Source organism: Eurosta solidaginis, chromosome 1 (genome assembly GCF_040869045.1).
Source record: "Eurosta solidaginis isolate ZX-2024a chromosome 1, ASM4086904v1, whole genome shotgun sequence".
In the NCBI taxonomy this organism is placed as follows: Eukaryota; Metazoa; Arthropoda; class Insecta; order Diptera; family Tephritidae; genus Eurosta; species Eurosta solidaginis.
This window is the reverse complement of record NC_090319.1, coordinates 96269001-96293370: the sequence shown is the minus strand read 5'-3', so window position 1 is coordinate 96293370 and position 24370 is coordinate 96269001. Positions and strand designations below refer to the sequence as shown.

General features: G+C 42.7%; 2 protein-coding genes across 5 annotated transcripts in view; both read right to left on the bottom strand.

Annotated features, from left to right (window-relative positions):
- LOC137236526 (cell division cycle 5-related protein-like) overlaps positions 1–24370 on the bottom strand; it is a 276855-nt gene that overhangs the window by 167430 nt on the left and 85055 nt on the right. The window lies entirely within an intron of this gene.
- The window catches only part of TTLL6B (Tubulin tyrosine ligase-like 6B), a 98976-nt gene that overhangs the window by 28809 nt on the left and 45797 nt on the right, over positions 1–24370 (bottom strand). For 3 of the 4 annotated variants that reach the window (XM_067759238.1, XM_067759242.1, XM_067759241.1), the window contains one exon: positions 23331–23490. The exons of the other annotated variant lie outside the window; for it this stretch is intronic. In XM_067759238.1, coding sequence (XP_067615339.1) covers positions 23380–23490 — 111 coding nt within the window. In that variant the 3' untranslated portion in view covers positions 23331–23379. Of the gene's footprint in view, positions 1–23330; positions 23491–24370 lie in introns of those variants that run through there. 4 annotated transcript variants of the gene reach the window in all.

Here is a 24370-nt window from a genome sequence, read left to right as displayed (position 1 = left end):
CAACACCTACTTTGGAAGCGTCGCATTGTATTACGAATTCCCTTGAAAAGTCTGGTTGGGCCAAAACAGGGGCGGAACTCAAAGCTACTTTTAGCTTTTCGAAGGTCTCTATAGCTTCAGAGGTAAGCTTGAACGGGCCTGCTGACTTACGAAGACAGTCGGTCAAGGGACCTGCCAAGTCAGCAAAATTGGTAATAAACGCCCTGTACCAATTCGCCATGCCCACAAACCTACGCACTTGCCGAGGGGATTTAGGGATCGGGAAGTTTTGCATTGCTTCTACTTTTCCCGGATCCACTTTCAGACACCCGCTGCCTATCAAGTATCCTAAGTAACGTATTTCCTTCTGACAAAATTTACTTTTTTCCACGTTGATTGTCAGCCCTGCGTCTCTCAAACATTGGGCCACTTCCGCTAGCAATTTCAGGTGATCCTCAAAATTAGTGCTACATACCATCAGATCGTCCAGGTAGACAAAGACGTTCTCTCGCAGACGCGAAGGGATTGCCTTGTCCATCAGCCTACTCATAGTCTGCGGTCCATTGCACAGACCAAATGGCATTACTTTGAAGTGGTACAGAGGCCTCCCCGGAACTGCGAATGCCGTTTTTTCCTTAGAGGACTCTGTCAATTTGATCTGGAAGAACGCGTCCTTCAGATCAATGCCACTAATAAAATGCGTATCTTTCAGTCTGCTCAATAAGCCGTTGATATGGGGCAGGGGGTACGAGTCCTTCTTAGTCACCGCGTTGACCTTCCTCGAATCTATGCACAGCCTAAATTTACCTGGTTTCCGGACCAGTACTACAGGACTACACCACGGGGAGTTGGATTCTTCTATAACTCCTAATTCGAGTAACCTGTCTAGTTCTCTAAAAGCTTCGGCTTGCCTCGGTGGCGAAAGAGGGAAATGTTTGCTTTTTATAGGTACAGCATCACCGGTGTCGATGTGATGCTCCACTAATTTGGTTTGTCCTAGGCCTAACTTCTCCAACGAAGGGAACGTCTCGATGACCTTTTGCAATTCTAATTTTTTTGTTGGTGACAATTCGTGCAGGTTAAGTTCTTCTTCCTTCTCAAGTCTAACCTCTAAACACTATACGCTTGGGAATATTTCGGGAGCTAACGCAAATGCTCTTCAAAAATCTACCCCGAAGTAAGCTTCTTGGAGCAATGAGGGAACAAGATAAAAACGAATAACCTTTGTGATATTTTTGAAGGTGACTGGTAGGGATACTGAGCCTAAAATTTTTTTCTTGTTGCCGCCCGCGGTATATACGAACGCGTGTAAGGGCTGATATTCGAAGCCGTTATCCTCTAAGAATTCTACTCCATTTTCCCTAAGATGGAGACGTTGGCTCCCGAGTGCAACAACCCTACAAGGAAACTGTCTTTAATTTTAGCCTTAATTAAAGGCCTTTCATCCTCGGTAAGCGTTAACGTGGTGGCTTGCAGCAGTCTACGCTCCTGTACTCTCCTGTGGTATCTCTTCCTACACTTCAAAATATTGTCCGATACCGGATATTGTTCAAAAATGGTATGTCTTATTTGTTTATACCTATGTTCCCTTTCTTCTAGGTTTGGTGAAAGTTGCGTTTGGCAAGCGACATCCCTATGCTGGTGTCGCAGAATTTTAATCGGCTCGCCCATCACGGATGAAGACGTTTGACTCTCGGCTTCAGAACAATTCGAATTGTCAGTACTGTCAGGGAAGGTTATTATTACGTTTGAGGGTTCTTCCTCCAGGGTACTACTGCACCTCGGAAGCTCACCATCTCCATGCAGAGGTTCGCCCTCTGGTTCGGTGCCTGGGACGACGCCTCGAGCACCGGCTGGTGTGGGAGCTATGAAGCCGAACGAGTTTCCCCCATCATCTCGCTCGGGTACTGGTTTCCCTGCCTACGATGGTCCCTAGGGCATTTAGGAGTAAATACCCCCTTATACCCACATTTGAAACAAAAAGGATTTTTTATGGGTACCCATTCCCTGGCAATTCCAGCATTGGATTCCCGAATAGTCCGGTCTTCTGCTGCGTCGATATTCCAGCGCCTCTATCTGCGGATCCGTCTCGCCGTCTTCGTTTTCCATCCTCATGTCCGGGGTTGTCACGCGTGCTTCGTTTACATGCCGTCCTGGGTAAGTAGCTCCCAACAGCTTGCTTTCTTTCAGCACTTGTTCACCTCTGCGTGCTACATCCCGTAGATCATGAAGGTTCCTTACATCTGCGTTGAAAAGCATCAGCTTAAGGCTACTGTTGACGTTTCTTTTTATTATGTCAATCAGTAGAAGCTCCGACATTGGCTCTCTTAAGCGCGCGTTCAAGGAGATTATGTCCGTGTGAAACACGTCATAGCACTCACTTGATTTCTGCTTTCGCATGGAGATCTCCATCATGATCTCGTGGTCAGTTTTCAAAGTGCCAAACTCTCTTTTCAATGAGTAGCACAAAAAGGCATATGTCGCATTAGGGTTTTGTTTTGTGAACAGCCAGTACCATTCTTCGGCCCGCCCGGAAAGAAAAAGGTGGAAACTAGCCATTATTTGTTCGTCAGGGCATTGTGTGCGCTCACACAAGGTGTTCAGTTTGAAGAGGAAATCGGCTACGCTCCCAGTGCCGTCAAATGAGATTTTCCACTCCTGCGGTTTTACTGCTGTGCTGCTTGGCGTCGGGTACATTGGTGGTACTCCCGTTGGAAATGGGTTACGGTCCATCCTACTTGCGTTCCTATTTTGCTGATTCGCTTGCTGCGTGGATTCGAGAGCGGCGTTGAGCTGGGCCATATTGGCTCTAATTGAGCCCATCTCTCTCCGCATTTCCTCCTGCGAAGCCTGGAACAGTTGGTGTAGCACGTCCACCCACGAGCCTCCACGAGTGGCTTCGTCCTGCATTCCTAAGGTATTCGCCCGATCACTTGTAGCGTCTCCGAAATTTCCAATCTCCTGATTTGGTGGTAAAGCACCAGCTCCTTCTGGTGCGTAGATCTGCACATTGGGCATTAGCCCCGTGATATCGTGCGCGTTCACGTGACTGGTGCTTACAGGTCCGTCCAGTTTCTCGCGAGGGTCATTCAGGTCCGAGCCCATGTTTATTAACGCGGGGTCTCCATATTGTCCGCCTACTGGGGTGTGCACCACCAAGGGACGCCTGGCCTGAGAGAAGGCCCTTCTATTTTTACTGCCCCGGTTGTGGTTTCCCCGGTAATTCCCTGCACTCCCAAACGGGGTATTCCGGCCCGGTTGCCCGAACGACTGGTCGCGCGACATATTAAAAAAAAATGGTCAGTTATAGGTCAAAAAACTTTTGCCACGTAAGGCAGTTAAGAATTCAAAAAAAGGTTTGGGTATATAAATTTATACACAACAAAAAAAATAAGTAAAACTTTCAAAAGCTGAAAAAAACAGAAGCGACGAAGCAATTCAAATGTGTCGTGCAATCAATGGGAATGCTGGCATCCCTTCCCGAAGGCATTCGGCTACAGGCAAAAAAAAACAAAAAAAATTACATAAACTCATTCATACTTGTCCCTAGTGCTCCCAACCGCAGTGCGAGGGGGTCTTAAGGCCCCCCTCCGAGACTGGTTGGGGCCACTAGGGTCACTCCAGGCACACACGGGGCAGTCGCAGGGGCAGTCTCCAGGGGCTTGCCCCTGGGACTTGTTGGGGTGTTGAGGCCTCCCGTCCATTCTCGTTGGACACCTCTCCTGCCTCCGCCGCAATGGGTGGAGCGGTTCCGGAACCGCTCCCCCAGTCTGGTGGGACAGGAAGGAGTGCCCCTCTGAATCCCAGCTCAACCCGTCACAATCCAGGTGGCACTATGTGTTGCCACCTGAGACGTGGGATGAGCTGGGGTCCTATCAACACATACACACACTCCAGACAACACAAAACAAAACAAATTCGGCAAAAAAAAAATAAAATTTATTAAAAAAAAATTTAACATTAAAAAAAAAATTGAAACCCAATTAGCGGACATATATATACCAAAGCCGACTAACGGACAAAACATCCGGAAACATAAAAACCCACTTACAAAAAAAAAATCAAGTGCGTGCAGCACTGCCTCATCGGGTGAAATAAAAAAAAAAATCCGGAGACTGACGTGAAGTCACGTGGAACCGTTGGCCACTGCCCCCGATGACCAGCCCGGACAACCTGATCCGTCTAACCATCCCACCGCAACGTAGGTGGCAGCTCCTGTGGCTGCTCACTCGGACTGGTGGGATGGTCAACTTCACAGGTTGACCCGACTGACCCTCGCAACCAGCGCCTCAGGCGCCACGTTGGGCGCCATCTGTTATGGCACCCTCAGCAACTGTCATCGATGATCATTCTGGACAACTTGATCCGTCCAAACATCCCACCGCAACGCAGGTGGCTGCTCCTGCGGCTGCACACCTCCGAATGTGGGATGGTCAACTTCACAAGTAGACCAAAACGACCAGCGCGACAGCGCCTCGGGCACCAAATCCCGTTGGGCGCCATCTGTTATGGAGTTGCATTTACTATGGAAGCAGTAAGGAAGGCGGTCGGCATGATGTGTTGGTGCACAGTGGCTAGTCATTGTCGGCTGGGGCGGGTCCTTGCCAACCTTACTGTTCCTGCGCCATAAACAGAAAAAAGTTCCTATCATGCCTATCAAAACTGAAAGCTGTCAAAATCAAAAACCCTGACAGAAGCGCAGAGACCGACTCAAAACGCTTATAAATTCAAACTAAAACAACATCCGGTCGAACCGGATGTCACGGACAGACCGTTAAACATTCAAAAAAATTCAAAAATCTAAAATTCAAAAAAAAACTGGCGCAAAAAACAATTATCGAACCGGACATGACCGGTTACTAACTCTAAAAACCAAACTCAAAAAAAACTGCTGAAATTAGAATAAAATAACCAAAGGGAAAATAAACATAAAGGGCCGAATATATATAGGGGGCGCCGCGGGTGGTGTTGCGACGCCCGGTGCTTGTCCCACCCTTAATAACCATGGCCACCGACGCACCTGTATTTCGGTGGCCCCTTACCTGTATGCCTACCTAGTGCCTTCTAAATAAATGGCGACGCCAGCATTCCCATATTGCTAACAAATTTATTCAATGTTCATTATTACTACTAACATAGCTTTCTACTTTTGTTCTTACTATAAGGGTTTTGAATGGGTTTATGTTTATAAATTCATTGAAAGTAATAATAGTCGGTTTGTTTTATAATCTAATATACTATGTATGTAATAAAAACAAATCTTTTTTTTTTTTTGCAGAACTTTGGTCAAATGCCCTTTTCTCCTTTTTCTTTTACAAATCTATCTTAGGGCTGTACAGTTTGGATACAACTTCTGATAATTGGGGCCCCCTTACAAAATTAATAGTTGTTGTATTAAACTTACTTTGAGTTTAACTGAACATCAATTCGATGTTACACATAGTATAATGACAGTAATATGTACTATGCACTAAGAAATTAGTTATAAACGCAACTAGGACTAAACTTGGGGTAAATCCTACCCCTCAAAAAATATTGTTTCACAAGCTCAAGTAAAACGTAAGCTTTTAGATTCATGGAGAAATTACCGAAGTCATTCACCTGTTCAGGTAAAACATGAACCCTTTAACCTTATAGTACAATTAATGAAATTGTTTTACTTGTTCAGTTGAAACGTTAGCTATTTTATCTGTAACAGTCAGGGTTGGTATTGTTTCGGGTTTGGTTCGACTCAGTCACCAAAAAATGTATACAACACAAAGTTCTGTTTTGATAACGCAAGCTAACCCGCATTACTTGTTATTTGCGTCTCTTAATATAGAGTTAATGCATTTTACTGATAATGCAACTGAACCTGAATTACCAACAAAACTTTATTCCTTACCGAAACAATATCAACACTTTTGCTCACTACAAAATCCTATTCGCCACGATGGCATCAATTAAAAAAAAATGTAATAGTAAAGTTTTACCACAACGCAAGGCCTTTTTCTTTGTTTCACATGCAGTATAAATTGCACACCTATGACCATTAAAATATGCTTTGTTTTTTGTTGGTTAAAAATTTGTTTTCCCAATTAGCTTTATACCTTGTTTTGCAACACTAAGTAATTACATTAAATTGATCTTCGTAATTTTTTTAGTTATAGCATATAAACTTCACATTATTATCAATCTTGAGTTGTTTTTATGCTTTTTTTTAATATTAGTGCATTTAACTACAGGGAATTCATTTTTCATTTTTCTACCAAATTGCAATCCTATTTACAGTGCAAAGGTATTTAGCACATTGGTCTTTGTGTTTTATATAAACAATTCACTTTTAATTTCGTGGTTGCTACATTAACATTATATAATGTTGCGGAGTCAGAATATAATTTTAAAAGAAAAGGTTAAGGCTACAAATACATAATTTTAGTTCAGTAGTGGAACGAACTCACCGCTTTACCCGCTGATGTTCGTTATCTCAATTGGAATGGCCACAGGCCTATATTCGCTGTATCGTGATTGTCATTGTAGCAGGTTTAATGTAGCCCAATTTGGTCGTAGTTGATAAGGGTTGCGCTAGTAGTGTTATTGCCGGTATGGACGCAGTCAATAAAGGTGCGCTAGTCTTGGGGTCGGTGGAACCGCCTGTGGTTGGTGCTGACATTAATGGCCTCAAGCCTATGTACGTGGCCCCGCTACGTGCGTTGCAACTGGTGTGGCGGTACGTCTAATGGTTGTTGCGCTCGTGGTTGAGCTTATGAAGGAGTTGGGGGAGGTACTGCCGATGGTGATGCCCGTGGTAATAGTAGGCACCGTTGGTGGTGGTTGACGCTGTGGTCCGAGGTGACCAAATGACCCAGGTAGCGAAAAGCTTCGTGCTGGCCTTTACGCCGGGGGTAGTGTCCTAACTAGTTAAGATTGATTACCACGCAAAATTTTTTCATTTGCTGCGCTGCATATAATTGCCACTTGAACATGCCTAATGGTTGATAGGTTAAATGCAGATCTAATTCTGGCGTTGTTTCATTGATGGGAAAATGTTCACGTTGTAAGTCCCAATAATCACTTACAAACACCATAGGTGAATACGTTTTACCACCATCATCTTTTTTGGTGTCGATTTGGCCGGAAACTCGGCGATTTTTCTTAATTTTTTTCCTTACCAAATTTTTTGTTTTCTGTCTTTTATAAGGCGGAAACTCAATCTTCAAAAAAAAAGGGGCGATTTTTACCGTCGTGATGGCCGGTCTGTCTTTTTCTTGTTTTCGATATTTTTTTATCGTAACTTTCGCCACATCGCTAGGTGTGTTCGCGTGAACACGCTCCCAAGTGGATCGTAGCCGTAGACCGTAGCAGCAGACCGTAACAAATATATACTGTGAAAGTACATGGAAACAAATATGTATAGCAAGAGGCAACACTTTTTTACAATTAAAAAATAAAAAAAATGTAAGGCGCGATAACCTCCGAAGAGATCTAAGGCCGAGCTTCTCTTCCAATTTGCGTCGTGCTCCTCTTGATTTTCCCTACAAATTGGCCGGACCGGACCTACATGTTTTATGCCGACTCCGAACGGCATCTGCAAGGCAGATGAGTTTTCACTGAGAGCTTTTCATGGCAGAAATACACCCAAACACTGCCGAGGGGCGACCCCGCTTAGAAAAATTTTCTTCTAATTTAAAAACCTTATTTCTAAAATTTTGATGTTGCTTTGCCCGGGGTGCGAACCCAGGGCATACGGTGTGGTAGGCGGAGCACGCTACCATCACACCACGGTGACCGCCAACAATTATGTTTACTTATTTGCGCTCACAATTCTTTATTTTTCAGTATTGCCTTTTTCTAAACAACAGCTTTTGTGTGGGTACATCGATGTTACCACCTATTTTAGTGGGTAAACAATTATCCGGGAACTTTCGTGGGCAGAATACCAAAAGGGTACAAAAGTTACAACATGAAGAAAGTTGCCGTGGTGAAGAAAGTTGTTACCACATTAGAATCAGGCTGTTAGTGTCACTAATATTCGTCACAATATAATCGCACCAAGTAAGTAAGTAAGTAATCGCCACCGGGCAAAACTCGGAACAATTTATTTAAATAACGTTAATTAAATGTTCATAACTTTTTTCAACACATAAATTTATTAAAATTATGTGTAAATTTTAACATAAGTAAAACTTCCGTTTTACATACATTCATACTTTTTTTTATAATATGATAATACATAACGCCACCGAGGGCAAACGGGATAGAAATTACCTTTATACAGTCAAGTACATATAACCACAAATTACACAAATTTGTTGTAATATAACACCTAATACGACGAAACTGTTCTTACAAAAATTAAACAATTTAATACACTTGGAACCTGAAGATGGAAAAATCCAAAAAAATTTTACGTGAAAAATTAATAGCTTAACCTGGGAAATAGAGATTCATAATCTCTGCCATATTTTTATTCTTCTCAACAATCAAATCGCTTTAATACTGTCGGAATATGAGGATCTAAGAATTCCTACCACAGAAATCAAATTTCAAAAAAAAAAACCCACTTTTCACAAATTACAATTGCTATATGCTAATTTAATGGCCGGTTTTCAGTGCTAGTTTAAACTTCAGTTAAAGTTGAGTAGAGTTTAACCTTGCCACTTTGTTCGATAACATAAAATTTACCTGCTCATCTCAGCTTAAGCGGCCGAAGTTGCAGGGTTAAACTATAGTCAATTTTGACTGTAGTTTAAACTCTATTCAAAATTGACTAAAATTTAACCTAAACACTTTTCGACAACATAAAATTTTGCTGCTTAGTTTAAGCAGTCGAAGTGACAGGGTTAAACGCTATTCAACTTTAAGCCGGAGTCATTGGTGCCGTATGTCGTATCGCTGTATCCGTATCCCTAAAGTAATCAGCTGTTTATCGTTACAACGGTAAACCCCAATTGGTTGGATACGATACGGTTACGACCTTAGCGGCACCAATAATCGATTGCATTGATTCTCATAAGGTTGGTCGAATCAGCTGTTATAAGGTTACCGATACGGTTACCGATAAAGCACCAATGTCTCCAGCTTTAACTGGAGTTTTATCTCACAATGAAAAATCGGGCCTTATTGTTAATTTTAAAACAGTAACATACTCACATACGATCAAGGATCCAGAACGATTAGAAAAATAATTAGGTAATACGTCACTTGTCCCACAAACCGAACGTGTTTTATTTTGTTTGTACGTGTCGAGTTTAAAGGGCCAGTTATATAACATCAAACCAACCTTATGGAAATCATTGTAATCGATTAATGATGCCATTCCATAACGCTAAAGCCATAACCATACCATAGCCGACCAATTGGATTTTGGCCTTTCGCCAAATCCATAACCTAAAAATATTTGAGTGGAAGAATTTTTTAACTTTTTGTAGATTTTATTTATTGTTTTGGATACGTTCTGACTAAGACTTATTTTAATAACTTTTTGTAGATTTTATTCATTGTTTTGGATACGTTATGACTAAGAGACTTATTTTTTGTGGAATATGTTTGTAATTTTTCCCGTTTTCTTCATTTTTAGGAAATTTTCATGATTTTTAGGTTAAGGCACCATTAATCGATGACATTGGAGATAGTTATGGATATGGGTATGGTTACGACTACGGCGTTAGGGTTAAGGAAGTTTAATTGGCCATTAACGTTCACACATATTACGATTCGACAGCTGGCAGTTTTACATTAATGTAGCGGACATCCCTGCAAAAATTGTTGGATTACGTGTTCCATTTTCTTCATGTTGGAGTACTCTAACAATACTCCTTTGCAATGCATTTGCGGACCACCATCAGCCGATCATTGCTCGTTTTCTAAGGACCGTGATCACCACACGACGACGATCGAACAGAGTTGTCAAAAGTAAAATATTGCATACAAATAACTGATAATAAAACTTTACTAGGGCAACTCTGATAAAATGCAACCGCGCCCTGGTTTTATGTATACATACTATATTATAGAGAAATATTACTTTCTTTATTCACGCAAATGCTAAATAACATAAGGATATTCGTAGTACAAAATATAAAAGTTGTATTGCCCCTCTTCATTTACTTTCATTTTAAATTAAATTCACTCCGATAATTCTTTCCGACACAATTCCTTTTTAGTACTTTGGCATATGATCCTCTGTGGGTGCTACATGGAGTACTATATTGAAAGTACTTTGGGAAGTACTCTCACGTATGTACTCTATGGAATACTCACAAACAAAGCGAGAGTGGGATCACCTACTCCTCTCCTAGGACATCGCAATGTTAATTGGAGCACATTTTTTGTATGAATACAGATTAGTTTTGGAACACTCCTATACTCCCAAAGGAGTATTCCTTACATTATTTATGGAGTACTCGCGTTTTTTGAAGGGATGTTGGTAAATGTAGCATGCTTTTTGGCGTTGCTGATATTCTTTCAGAGATTTTCGTCGATGGTGGTTAAAAAAATTAAATATGTATGTATATAATACTATTGGATTTTTTGCGACCTGTGTTCTTGCAAATATTTGGCGATTCTGCTGGCTCAAGGTCTCTTTAAATAAAACACATAGGTTTTTTTCCTTCCGATATATTTCGGTTACACTACGGTAACCGTCCTCAGGGAACTACAAACGTACAAAAAATTTTTTATTAATAAATAACACCAAAAACTTTACAATAAAATTGATTAAAAATATCACATACATTATTTTACACGTCCTTCCGTCGTGACGTGGAGTTTGGTACTGGTCGTTTGTTTGTTAGTAAATATTTATAGTTGTGAGCGGAATGGTCAATGTCAGTTTTATAGTTCAGTGTAATGTGTTCTGGAGTGTTTACGATATGTAGCATTTCCAATGTAAATCGCTTATTGTAGTGTTGCTCTTGTTGTAGAATGCTCGCGCTCCCGAAGCTCGGTATATGGCCGCTAGCTGTACAGTGAGACATTAGTGCAGTTTTTTGATTATTAGACTGTTGGCAATATTTTAAATCTGATTTGTGTTGCGACAATCTGGTTTTTAATTTTGATTTTGTTGTTCCTACGTAAACGCTGTTACATGGTTCGTTGTTTTTGCCGCCGCATGGGATTTTATATATGACATTACTTTTTTCGGTTTCGGGTATCTTTGCTTTTGTTTTGTTAAAGAAACACCTTAATGTGTTGTTAGGTTTATGTGCAATTTTAACTTTTTCTCCGTCATAGCAATCAGACTTTGCGAGTCATTCTGATAACCGCGGTATATATGTTACGGATCTAAAAATGGTAGGTTTTTCTGATTTTTGTATTCCTTTGTTAGATTTTGCATTTTTAATTAATGTTTTAATAATGTTGTTCGGAAAATCATTGCTCTTCAATATATTTTCCGCTTCTCTTATTACCTCGTTGTGGTACGTGTCGTCCGATATACGCAGCATCCGTTGTATACAGCACATTGCTGTATTCATTATCATTGACTTCGGGTGTTTTGAGTGGAAGTTAATGATTCGTCCTGAAGATATTTGCTTCTTATACCACGATAACTTTAGCTGATTTCCTCTTTTTATCACAATGGAGTCTAGATACGGTAGTTTTCCATCTTCCTCTATTTCTAATGTAAATTTAATGTTTTTATGAAAAGTGTTGAGAGCGTTGAGTGTGTTATGTACTTCTTTTTCGGGGACAATCGCGAACAGAACAACACAACCAAAACATTAAATTTACATTAGAAATAGAGGAAGATGGAAAACTACCGTATCTAGACTCCATTGTGAGAAAAAGAGGAAATCAGCTAAAGTTATCGTGGTATAAGAAGCAAATATCTTCAGGACGAATCATTAACTTCCACTCAAAACACCCGAAGTCAATGATAATGAATACAGCAATGTGCTGTATACAACGGATGCTGCGTATATCGGACGACACGTACCACAACGAGGTAATAAGAGAAGCGGAAAATATATTGAAGAGCAATGATTTTCCGAACAACATTATTAAAACATTAATTAAAAATGCAAAATCTAACAAAGGAATACAAAAATCAGAAAAACCTACCATTTTTAGATCCGTAACATATATACCGCGGTTATCAGAACGACTCGCAAAGTCTGATTGCTATGACGGAGAAAAAGTTAAAAATGCACATAAACCTAACAACACATTAAGGTGTTTCTTTAACAAAACAAAAGCAAAGATACCCGAAACCGAAAAAAGTAATGTCATATATAAAATCCCATACGGCGGCAAAAACAACGAACCATGTAACAGCGTTTACGTAGGAACAACAATATCAAAATTAAAAACCAGATTGTCGCAACACAAATCAGATTTAAAATATTGCCAACAGTCTAATAATCAAAAAACTGCACTAATGTCTCACTGTGCAGCTAGCGGCCATATACCGAGCTTCGGGAGCGCGAGCATTCTACAACAAGAGCAACACTACAATAAGCGATTTACATTGGAAATGCTACATATCGTAAACACTCCAGAACACATTAGACTGAACTATAAAACTGACATTGACCATTCCGCTCACAATTATAAATATTTACTAACAAACAAACGACCAGTACCAAACTCCACGTCACGACGGAAGGACGTGTAAAATAATGTATGTGATATTTTTAATCAATTTTATTGTAAAGTTTTTGGTTTTATTTATTAATAAAAAATTTTTTGTACGTCTGTAGTTCCCTGAGGACGGTTACCGTAGTGTAACCGAAATATATCGGAAGGAAAAAAAACCTATGTGTTTTATTTAAAGAGACCTTGAGCCAGCAGAATCGCCAAATGTATGTATATATTGTAATTGTAATTGAAGGGTACATAATACATTTTTTTTATTAACGAATTCTACAGAAAGCTCACAAATGTGCTAATTATATTTTCTATAAAAATATCTTATAGTTCGGAATTGAAGTGTATATTTTCAGGCGGAAATCGGTTTTAATTATAGGTCAATCCTTATTTTATCAAAAATGAAATATTAAATATAAAAATAGTTAATACAAAATGTTAGGGTCTGCTGCTACGGTCTACGGTTACGGTCCACTTGGGAGCGTGTTCGCGCGAGCACACCTAGTGATGGGGCGAAAGTTGCGATAAAAAGTATCGAAAAACAAGGAAAAAAAGCAGACCGGCCATCACTAGCGAAAATTGCCATGAGTTTCCGGCAAGAAAGAAAGGAGGAAGGTTGGTAAATTGCTTGAGCAAAATTTTTGGCGGCCCTGCAATTATATATAAGGGATCATATAACACTTAGGGACACAACTTCAACAGCAAAGGCGTCAAGCTCAGTTAATATACTGCTTCAGTAACTTTATTGCTCACTTCAGCTGCGCCTCCCCAACGATACTCAACTAATCACAAAACACCCTCGCCGGCTGTGCGCGTAAACACGTAAATGCCCAGAAACTAGGAAGGAGTCGATAGCGCAAAGTACCGAAACCGTTCATTCCGACAAACCTCGCTTCTACGCGTCTAATTTTGGGTGGTAATAAACCTTACACCGGTTGTGTTGTGTTGACCCAAGATCCAGTTGAAGTAGATCGGCGTTCACAGTCACACCTAGTGAGATAAACCCCTTCCTCTACGTTTACGAAGAACACTACCACCTGCGGAAAAGCGTCCGACACCACCTCCGCCTCCAGGGCCAGCAGTACGCTGCCGCGTAATACAACTAACGTCAAAATGGCCAAGTCATCCGGCTCGTAAAGGCCAGCATGAAGCTTTATCGCCACCCGGGTCATTCGGTTATCTCGGACCAAAGCGCCAACCACCACCAACGGCGCCTACTATTACCACGGGCATCACCATCGGTAGTACCTCCCCCAACCCCTTCATTAGCGCCAACCACGAGCGCAACAACCACCAGACGTACCGCCACACCAGTTGCAACGGACGTAGCGGGGCCGCGAACATAGGCATGCGGCCACTAAACATTTTTCAGCAGTTTTTTTTGATTTTGATTTTCAGCGTTGGTAACCGGCCAAGTCCGGTTCGATAAATTTTTTTACGGTTATTTTTTTTTTTTTAATTTAAATCTTTGAATGTCAACGGTCTGTCCGTGACATCCGGTTCGGCCTGATGTTGTTTTATCTTGAATTATAAGCGTTTTGAGTCGTCTCTGCGCTTTTTGACAGTTGAGTTTTGATAGGCATGATAGGAATTTTTTTCTGTTTATGGCGCAGGAACAGTAAGGTTGGCAAGGACCCGCCCCAGCCGACAATGACTAGCCACTGTGCACCAACACATCATGCCGACCGCCTTCCTTACTGCTTCCACTGTAAATGCGATTCCATAACAGATGGCGCCCAACGTGGCGCCTGAGGCGCTGGCCGCGGGGGTCAGTCGGGTCAACCTGTGAAGTTGACCATCCCACCAGTCCGAGTGAGCAGCCACAGGAGCTGCCACCTACGTTGCGGTGGGATGGTTGGACGGATCAGGTTGTCCAGGCTGGTCATCGGGTGCAGTGGCCGAAGGAGCCGCGGGACTGAACGTCGTGTCCTCCGGACTTTTATATTCACCCGATGAGGCAGTGCTGAACGCACTTAGTTTTTTTGTAGATTTGGGGTTTTTATGTTGCCGGTTGTTGTCCGTTAGTCGGCTAGGAATAATTTTGTCCGCTAACTTGGTTTTTTTTTGTCAAATTTTTATAGTTTTTTTTGTTCTCTGCCGAATTTGTGATGTCAGGTATGAGTGTGTATGTGGTGAAAGAACCCCAGCTCATCCCACGTCCCAGATGGTAAAGTAGAATACCACCTGGACTGTGACGGGTTGAGCTGGGATTCAAAGTGGCACTCCTTCCTGTCCCACCAGACTGGGGGAGCGGTTCCGAAACCGCTCCACCTATTGCGGCGGAGGCAGGAGGGGTGTCCAGTAAGAATGGACGGGAGGCCTCAACACCCCCAACCAGTCCCAGGGGCAAGCCCCTGGAGACGGCACCTGCGTTGCGGCTGGGCGTGTTGAGACCGACCCGTGTGTGCCTGGAGCGGACCCTAGTGGCCCCAACCAGTTATAGAGGGGGGCCTTAAGACCCCCTCGCATTGCGGTTGGGAGCACTAGGGACAAGTATGAATGGATTTGTGTTGTTTTTTTTTGAGTAAAATTTTATTTTTGCCTGTAGCCCGAGTGCCTTCGGGAAGGGGATGCCAGCATTCCCATTGATTATATAAAACATATATATAACTAATCAGTTTTTTTTTGCAGGTGATTTTTTTTGTACGGCTATCTATTGGGTAATTATTATTTGCGAGTTTTTTTGTGTATTCCCTCGCGCACCTTTTTTATATATATAAATAATTTTTTTCTAATCAATCATCGTTCGGTATACTAGGTGAAGGGGGTGGACTTTAACTTTTTTTCTTCCCCTCCAATCCCTAACTGCCTTACGTGGCAAAAATTTTTCTTGACCTACGACTGGACCATTTTTTTTTTATATGTCGCGCGATCAGTCTTTCCGGCGACCGGGCCGGAATACTCCGTTCGGGAGTGCGGGGAATTTCCGAGGAAACCAGATCCGGGCGGTAATAATAAGGGGGCTTTCTCCAAGGCCAGGCGTCCCTTGGTGGTGCACACCCCAGTAGGGGGACAATACGGAGATCCCGCGTTAATGAACATGGGCTCGGACCTGAATGACCCTCGCGATAAAATGGACAGACCTGTAAGCACCAGTAACCTTAATGCGCCCCTATTAAACACGCATGATATCTCGGGGCTATTGACCAATGTGTAGACCTATGCACCGGATGGAGCTGGTGCCTTACCATTACACCAAGGAGTTGGAAACTCTGGGGAAGCTGCCGGTGATCGGACGAATACCCCAGGAATGCAGGACGAAGCTACTCGTGGAGGCTCGTGGGTGGACGTGCTACACCAGCTGTTCCAGGCTCCGCAGGAGAAAATGCGGAGGGAGATAGGGTCAATCAGAAACAATATGGACCAGCTCAACGCCGCTCTCGAATCTGCGCAGCAATCAATTCATCAGAAACGGAACGCAAATAGGATGGACCGTAACCCACTTCCAACAGTAATACCGCCAATATACCCTGCTCCGAGCAGCATAGTAATGAAGCCGCAGGAGTGGAAAATCTCGTTCGACGGCACTGGGAGCGTAGCCGATTTCCTTTTTAAACTGAACACCTTGTGTGAGCGCACACAATGCACGGACGAACAAATAATGGCTAGTTTTCACCTGTTTCTTTCCGGGCGGGCCGAAGAATGGTACTGGCTTTTCACGTAAGAAAACCCAAACGCGACTTATGCCTTTTTGTGCTACTCATTGAAAAGAGAGTTTGGCACTTTGAAAACTAACCACGAGATCATGATGGAGATCTCCATGCGAAAGCATGGACACACGGACATAATTTCCTTGAACACGCGCTTAAGAGAACCCATGTGGGAGCTTCTACTGATTGACATAATAAAAAGAAACGTCAACAGTAGCCTTAAGCTGATGCTTTTTAACGCAGATGTAAGGACCCTTCATGATCTACGCGATGTAGCACGCAGAGGTGAACAAGTGCTGAAAGAAAGCAAGCTGTTGGGAGCCACTTACCCAGGACGGCATGTAAACGAAGCACGCGTGACAGCCCCGGACATAAGGATGGAAGGCGAGGACGGCGAAATGGATCCACAGATAGAGGCGCTGGAATATCGACGCAACAGGAGGCCAGACTATTCGGGAATCCAATGCTGGAATTGCTAGGCAATGGGCCACCCATACATATACTGCGAGGAACCCATTAAAAATCCTTTTTGTTTTAAATATGGGTATAAGGGTGTATTTACTCCTAAATGCCCTAGGGACCATCGCAGGTAGGGAAACCAGTACCCGAGCGAGAAGGCGGGGGAACTTCGTTCGGCTTCATAGCTCCCACACCAGCCGGTGCTCGAGGTGTCGTCCCGTGCACCGAACCACCGAATCACTTACCCTGACAGTACGGACAATTCGAATAGTTCTGAATCCGAGAGTCAAACGTCCTCATCAGCGATGGGAGAGCCGACCAGAATTCAGCAACGCCAGCATAGGGATGTCGCTTGCCAAACGCAATTTCCACCAAACTTAGAAGAAAGGGAACATAGGTATAAACAAATAAGACATACCATCTTCGAACAATACCCGGTATCGGACAATATTTTGAAGTGTAGGAAGAGATACCACAGGAGAGTACAGGAGCGAAGACTGCTGCAAGCCACCACGTTAACGCTTACAGAGGATGAAAGGCCTCTCGTAAAGGCCAAAATTAAAGATAGTTTTCTTGTAGGGCTGTTGGACTCGGGAGCCAACGTCTCCATCTTAGGGAAAAATGGATTAGAATTCCTAGAATATAACGGCTTCGAATATCAGCCCCTACATGCGTTCGTATATACCGCGGGCGGCAACAAGCAAAAAATTTTGGGCTCAGTATCCCTACCAGTCACCTTCAAAAATATCACAAAAAAGGTTATTCGTTTGTACCTTGTTCCCTCATTGCTCCAAGAAGCGTATTTCGGGGTAGATTTTTGGAGAGCATTTGCGTTAGCTCCCGAAATATTCCCAAGCGTAGAGTGCATAGAGATTAGACTTGAAAAGGAAGAGGAACTTAACCTCCATGAATTGTCACCAGACCGGAATTAGAATTGCAAAAGTTCATCGAGACGTTTCCTTCGTACGAGAAGTTAGGCCTAGGGCAAACTAAATTAGTGGAGCATCACATTGACACCGGTGATGCCGTTCCCATAAAAAGCAAACATTTCCCTCTTTCGCCACCGAGGCAAGCCGAAGCTTTTAGCGAACTAGACAGGTTACTCGAATTAGGAGTTATAGAAGAATCAAACTCCCCGTGGTGTAGTTCTGTAGTACTGGTCCGGAAACTAGGTAAAGTTAGGCTGTGCATAGACTCTGGGAAGGTTAACGCGGTGACTAAGAAAGACTCGTACCCCCTGCCCCATATCAACGGGTTATTGAGCAGACTGAAGGATACGCATTTTATTAGTGGCATTGATCTGAAGGACGCGTTCTTCCAGATCAAATTGACAGAGTCCTCCAAGGAAAAAACAGCATTCGCAGTTCCGGGGAGGCCTCTGTACCACTTCAAGGTAATGGCATTTGGCCTGTGCAATGGACCGCAGACTATGAGTAGGCTGATGGACAAGGCAATCCCTTCGCGTCTGCAAGAGAACGTCTTTGTCTACCGGGACGACCTGATGGTATGTAGCACTCATTTTGAGGATCACCTGAAATTGCTAGCGGAAGTGGTCCAATGTTTGAGAGACGCAGGGCTGACAATAAACGTGAAGAAAAGTAAATTTTGTCAGAAGGAAATACGCTACTTAGGGTACTTGATAGGCAGCGGGTGCCTGAAAGTGGATCCGGGGAAAATAGAAGCAATGCAAAACTTCCCGATCCCTATATCCCCTCGGCAAGTGCGTAGGTTTGTGGGTATGGCGAATTGGTACAGGGCGTTTATTACCAATTTTGCTGACTTGGCAGGTCCCTTGACCGACTGTCTCCGTAAGTCAGCAGGCCCGTTCAAGCTTACCTCTGAAGCTATAGAGGCCTTCGAAAAGCTAAAAGTAGCTTTGAGTTCCGCCCCTGTCTTGGCCAGACTTTTCAAGGGAATTCGTAATACAATGCGACGCTTCCAAAATAGGTGTTGGCGGAGTGTTGTTCCAGGTCGATGACGAGGGCGCTGAGCATCCGATCGCGTTTGTGTCGAAAAAACTGAATAATGCTCAACGCAATTACATGGTAACCGAGCTGGAATGTCTCGCCGCCATAATCAGCGTGAAACGTTTCCGACCCTATGTGGAGGGATTACCGTTTCGTATTATCACGGACCACTCCAGTCTCAAGTGGTTAATGACACAAAAGGACTTGAGCGGGAGGTTGGCGAGGTGGTCGCTCTTACTGCAAAGATACGACTTTAAAATGGAACATCGTAAGGGCACCCTGAATGTAGTACCAGATGCGCTGTCGCGGTTTGATGCCGATGAGTTGTCTTTCACTACCACAACCGGGGAAATAGATTAAGTCTCTCCCGCAGCAACGAGTATTTAGACTTAATTCGGACCGTCACCGAAAATGAGGAATCGCTTCCGGATTTACGAGTGGTGGACGGGGTAATTTTCAAACGAGTTAAATTTCGTAAAGGAGTGGAAGGGGAAGAAGACTCGCTGTGGCGATTATGGTTGCCGAAAGGGTTGACGGAGGAAGCAGTGAGACTAGCACATGACGCTAACCGGAGTTACCATGGCGGCTGGCAGAAAACCTTAGAACGTGTTAGGCAGAAGTACTTCTGGCCGCAGCAGGCTAAGGACGTCAGGGACTACGTCCAGCGTTGTGACACCTGCAAGGCTGTAAAACCCACTAATCAGCAGTCGAGACCGCCTATAGAGAATGCCTTTGCATTCGAGAGGCCATTTTAGCGATTATATTGCGAATTCCTAGGGCCGTATCCGAGATCTAAGCGGCGAAATCAATTTCTTTTCATAGTACTAGACCATTTTTCAAAATACGTTTGGCTAAAGCCCATGCAGAGAGCCACCACTGTAAACGTTATAAATTACTTCGCTTCAGAAATTTTTCCGGTTGTAGGGGTCCCTGAGGTTATTCCCAGTGACAATGGTAAACAGTTTATCTCGAAGGAAATGAACCAATTTTTTGCAAATTACGGGGTGACGCACGTGAGGACGGGGTTATATTCTCAAGCGAACGCATCCGAGCGCGTTAATAGAGAAATTATTTCGAAGATTAGGATTTTCCTAAAAGATAAACCTGACCATACCGATTGGGATAAGCATATACCCGAGATTTTATCAGTTTTGAAAAGTGATTTTCATACGGCGATTCAGTGTTCTCCATACTTTGCATTATATGGCCAAAATATGGTCCAACATGCCTCAACGTACAACATTTTAGGGGCAGCCTTCGGGAAGACCAGGTTACGGTGATAAGCCGAGCTGACAAGTTGACTAATATTCGTGAGCAGATCCGTAGAAATTTAGATCAGGCCAAGGATAGGGGAATAACCACCTATAACAAACGCTCTAGGCAAGTCAACTATAAGGAAGGTCAGGAAGTTTTTCGGAGAAACTTTGCCTTAAGTAACTTCAAACAGGGCATTAACGCCAAGTTCCTACCAAAATACCTGAAGTGTCGCGTGCTTCGAAAAATAGGCAATGCACTGTATGATCTCGAAGACCTAAACGGGAAATTGATAGGTCGCTTTCACGCTTCGGACATTCGTTCGCAATGAACCAGAAAGAACGTTTCTTTGCCAAATTACAATTTGACTTTTTTTTATATACCTACCAAATGGACCTCTTTTTTTGTCTGGGCATTTTGGCGGTCGGGGATATCTCGCCCAGTATCCTCCCCGAGCACTGACCTCATAGGATGTTCACACGCGTACTCACCGAGGACCGTGAACCCCCTGGCAGTCCACGCTTAGGTCGGACTAGCCTTTCGGAGTTGGGACGAGTTCTCCAGATCAAAATGTCTACACCTTTTTTTTTTGTTTTGCATTCCGGTGGGAGCGATAACCACTAGAAATCATCTTTCGGAGTTTTGACGAGTTCTCCATAACAAATGTCTAATTGCCGCAAAGCCCTTGTAAACTAGGAAACAGAATTAATTCCCAATTTGACTTAGTTTTTTTTGGTGGACCTATGTTGCCCGGCTAGCTTCGTAGTAGGATTTTGAGACTCTTATCTCAGGGGTGAGTCGTGCCCCACGTTGATTGGCATTGGAGGTCCCTGGCAGTGGCTTCCCACAGCGGATCCGGTTTCCTGTTCGCTTCATCGCCAGGTCTTCAAAGCGAAGAAGGTTTGTTAGGGTCTGCTGCTACGGTCTACGGTTACGGTCCACTTAGGAGCGTATTCGCGCGAGCACACCTAGTGATGGGGCGAAAGTTGCGATAAAAAGTATCGAAAAACAAGGAAAAAAACAGACCGGCCATCACTAGCGAAATTTACCATGAGTTTCCGGCAAGAAAAAAAGGAGGAAGGTTGGTAAATTGCTTGAGCAAAATTTTTGGTGGCCCTGCAATTATATATAAGGCATAATATAACACTTAGGGACACAACTTCAACAGCAAAGGCGTCAAGCTCAGTTAATATATTGATTCAGTAACTTTATTGCTCACTTCAACTGCGCCTCCCCAACGATACTCAACTAATCACAAAACACCCTCGCCGGCTGTGCGCGTAAACAGGTAAATGCCCAGAAACTAGGAAGGAGTCGATAGCGCAAAGTACCGAAACCGTTCATTCCGACAAACCTCGCTTCTACGCGTCTAATTTTGGGTGGTAATAAACCTTACACCGGTTGTGTTGTATTGACCCAAGATCCAGTTGAAGTAGGTCGGCGTTCACAGTCACACCTAGTGAGATAAACCCCTTCCTCTACGTTTACGAAGAACACTACCACCTGCGGAAAAGCGTCCGACACTACCTCCGCCTCCAGGGCTGCCGCGTAATACAACTAACGTCAAAATGGCCAAGTCATCCGGCTCGTAAAGGCCAGCACGAAGCTTTATCGCCACCCGGGTCATTCGGTTACCTCGGACCAAAGCGCCAACCACCACCAACGGCGCCTACTATTACCACGAGCATCACCATCGGTAGTACCTCCCCCAACCCCTTCATTAGCGCCAACCACGAGCGCAACAACCACCAGACGTACCGCCACACCAGTTGCAACGCACGTAGCGGGGCCGCGAACATAGGCCTGCGGCCACTAATGTTAACACCAACAGCAGGCGGTACCACCGACAACAATACTAGCCGCAACCTTATCAGCTATGACCATACCGGCTACAACAATACTAGCCGCAACATTATCAGCTACGACCATACCGCCTACAACAATGCTAGCCGCAACCTTATCAGCCACGACCATTCAGGCTACAACGATACCAGTGTAACAATACCAGCTACAACAACAATCGCAGGGCAGCGAACCTAGGCCTGCGGCCATCCCCATTACGACAACGAATATCAGCGGTTAAAGCGGTGAGTTCGTTCCGATACTGACTAAATATACGTATTGTAGCCTCAACCTTGTTCTTTCATTTTTTTTTATGACTGCAACAACATTTAGTATTAATATACAAACATATTCAAATTTAAGGCTACAACCCTAGTATAGAATCTTAACATGTAATACATACATACATGCATATACCTAAGTTAAAGAGAGCAAGCAGCATCCACTTGTAGTAAAGTTAAAAAAGTAGACGTAACGTAATGTTAAGTTAAAGAGGTTTAATTAACTTAGAAGCAAGAAAAAAGAAACAAAACAATACCAGCACTGACTGGTAAATGCAAAACAGTTTACGTTTTACTTGAACATGTAAAACGATTTCGTTAATTTTACTATAAATTTAAAAGTTCACGTTTTACCTGAGCATGCAAAACGATTCCGTTAATTTTACTATAAATTTAAAAGTTTACGTTTTACTTGAATATGTGAAACGATTTCTTCGAGGAGTATGATTTACCCCAAATTTAATCTTAATTGCTTTTATAACAAATTTTCTTAGTACATATTACATATTAGTGTCATTATACTATGCGTTATACCAATTTGATATTTTGTTAAACTCAAAATAAGTTCTACTACAACGACATAATAATTTTGTAAAGGGGCCACCGAAAATTTAGGTGCGTCGGTGGCCATGGATTTTGAGGGTGGGCAAAGCACCGGGCGTCGCAACAACACCCGCGGCGCCTCCTATATATATTCGGCCCTCTTTGTTTATTTTCCTTTTGGTTCTTTTAATTTTCAGCATTTTTTTTCTTTTTTTTTTTTTGATTTCAGCATTTTTTTTTATTTTTAGCGTTAGTAACCGGCCATGTCCGGTTCGGTAAGTTTTGTTTTGAACAGTTTTTTTTTTTAATTTTCGGTTTTTTTTTTAATTTTAGATTTTTGAGTGTTAACGGTCAGTCAGTGGCATCCGGTTCGACCGGATGTCGTTTTATTTTGAATTTATAAGCGTTTTGAGTCGGTCTCTGCACTTCTGTCAGGGTTTTTTGATTTTGACAGCTGCTAGTTTGATAGGCATGATAGGAACTTTTTTCTGATTATGGCGCAGGAACAGTAAGGTTGGAAAGGACCCGCCCCAGCCGACAATGACTAGCCACTGTGCACCACCACATCATGCCGACCGCCTTCCTTACTGCTTCCACCGAAGATGCGTAATCCATAACAAAAAGAAAAATTGACATAAACCATAATAGGGAATATACATACAACATCTTTGTGTACAAAATCACGCGTTGAATGCCGGACAGCTTCGATAAAGAGATTGAAAATTATCATTGGCGCCCCAGAATGGATGGATTATAAGTGTATCACTTGATCAAAATCACAATTGAAACACTTTTAAGGATAAACATATATTTTATTTTTAATATTTAACTCAAAGCTCAGTTGTCAATCATAATGTCCGCGCCATGCTCTAAACAACGGTACAATTCCGGATATGTTATAATGTCTGCATTGGTAAGATTGCCACCAACGTAGAAGTCTTTGTAGATCTGCGATAAAGAAGGAATTTTTATATTAAAAATAATTTGATTTGAAGCTCTGCCTTCATTTTTTTTTATTTGTTCAATTTGCGCTTAACAGTTTAAACGGTTATGGCCGTCCAACAAGGCGCGCCAGTCGCTTCTTTGTTCTGCTAACTGGTGCCAATTGATCACATCGAGAGAATTTAAATCGTTTTCCATCTGGTCCTTCCAGCTCTACCAAGATTTTTTAATTTGAAGTGTGATACTTTTAATTCTTTCCTACAATTTCCTTCCTACGATTTTCATGCCTGCTGCGAACGGAATCTGCTAGCCACGGCGGTCTAAAAAAAATGTTTGAAACATTTTCATGTTGGATGTTAAGGGCCTGATGAACTTGCCATATCTATGCCCATATAAAACAGCTGATGCAACCTACCTTATGGAAATCAGTTTAATTGATCAACGGTGGATATCGTAACGCCCTAGCCATAACCATTAAGCTGGGTTGATTTGCATGGACGAAAGTTAACCCATATCGCGCCATCGATTTTTCGATAGGTTTTGGGCTCAGGAAAAAAAGTTCCACTAAAAAATAATTTTCGAGCCTGCAAAATTTGAGATTTTTTTACTTTTTTTCTATTGATTTTTAAGGCTTTTTTCATTACCTACTTAAACAATTTTCATTTGATTTTGAAATTTTCATGTATACCCTGTCCGACTCAAAATTGTCCGCTAAAAACTTTGGCGATAACAGTTTTTTTGAAAAAAAGAAAAATATATTTTTTGGGTTTTGAGGAGTGTTGTGGTGAAAAAATTTATTTTTTCACCATTTTTTTTTAAGGGTTTCTTCAGAAACGTGCAAAAGTGTTGCCGATGAAAACGAATTTGTCTCATAGTTCCTATCCCA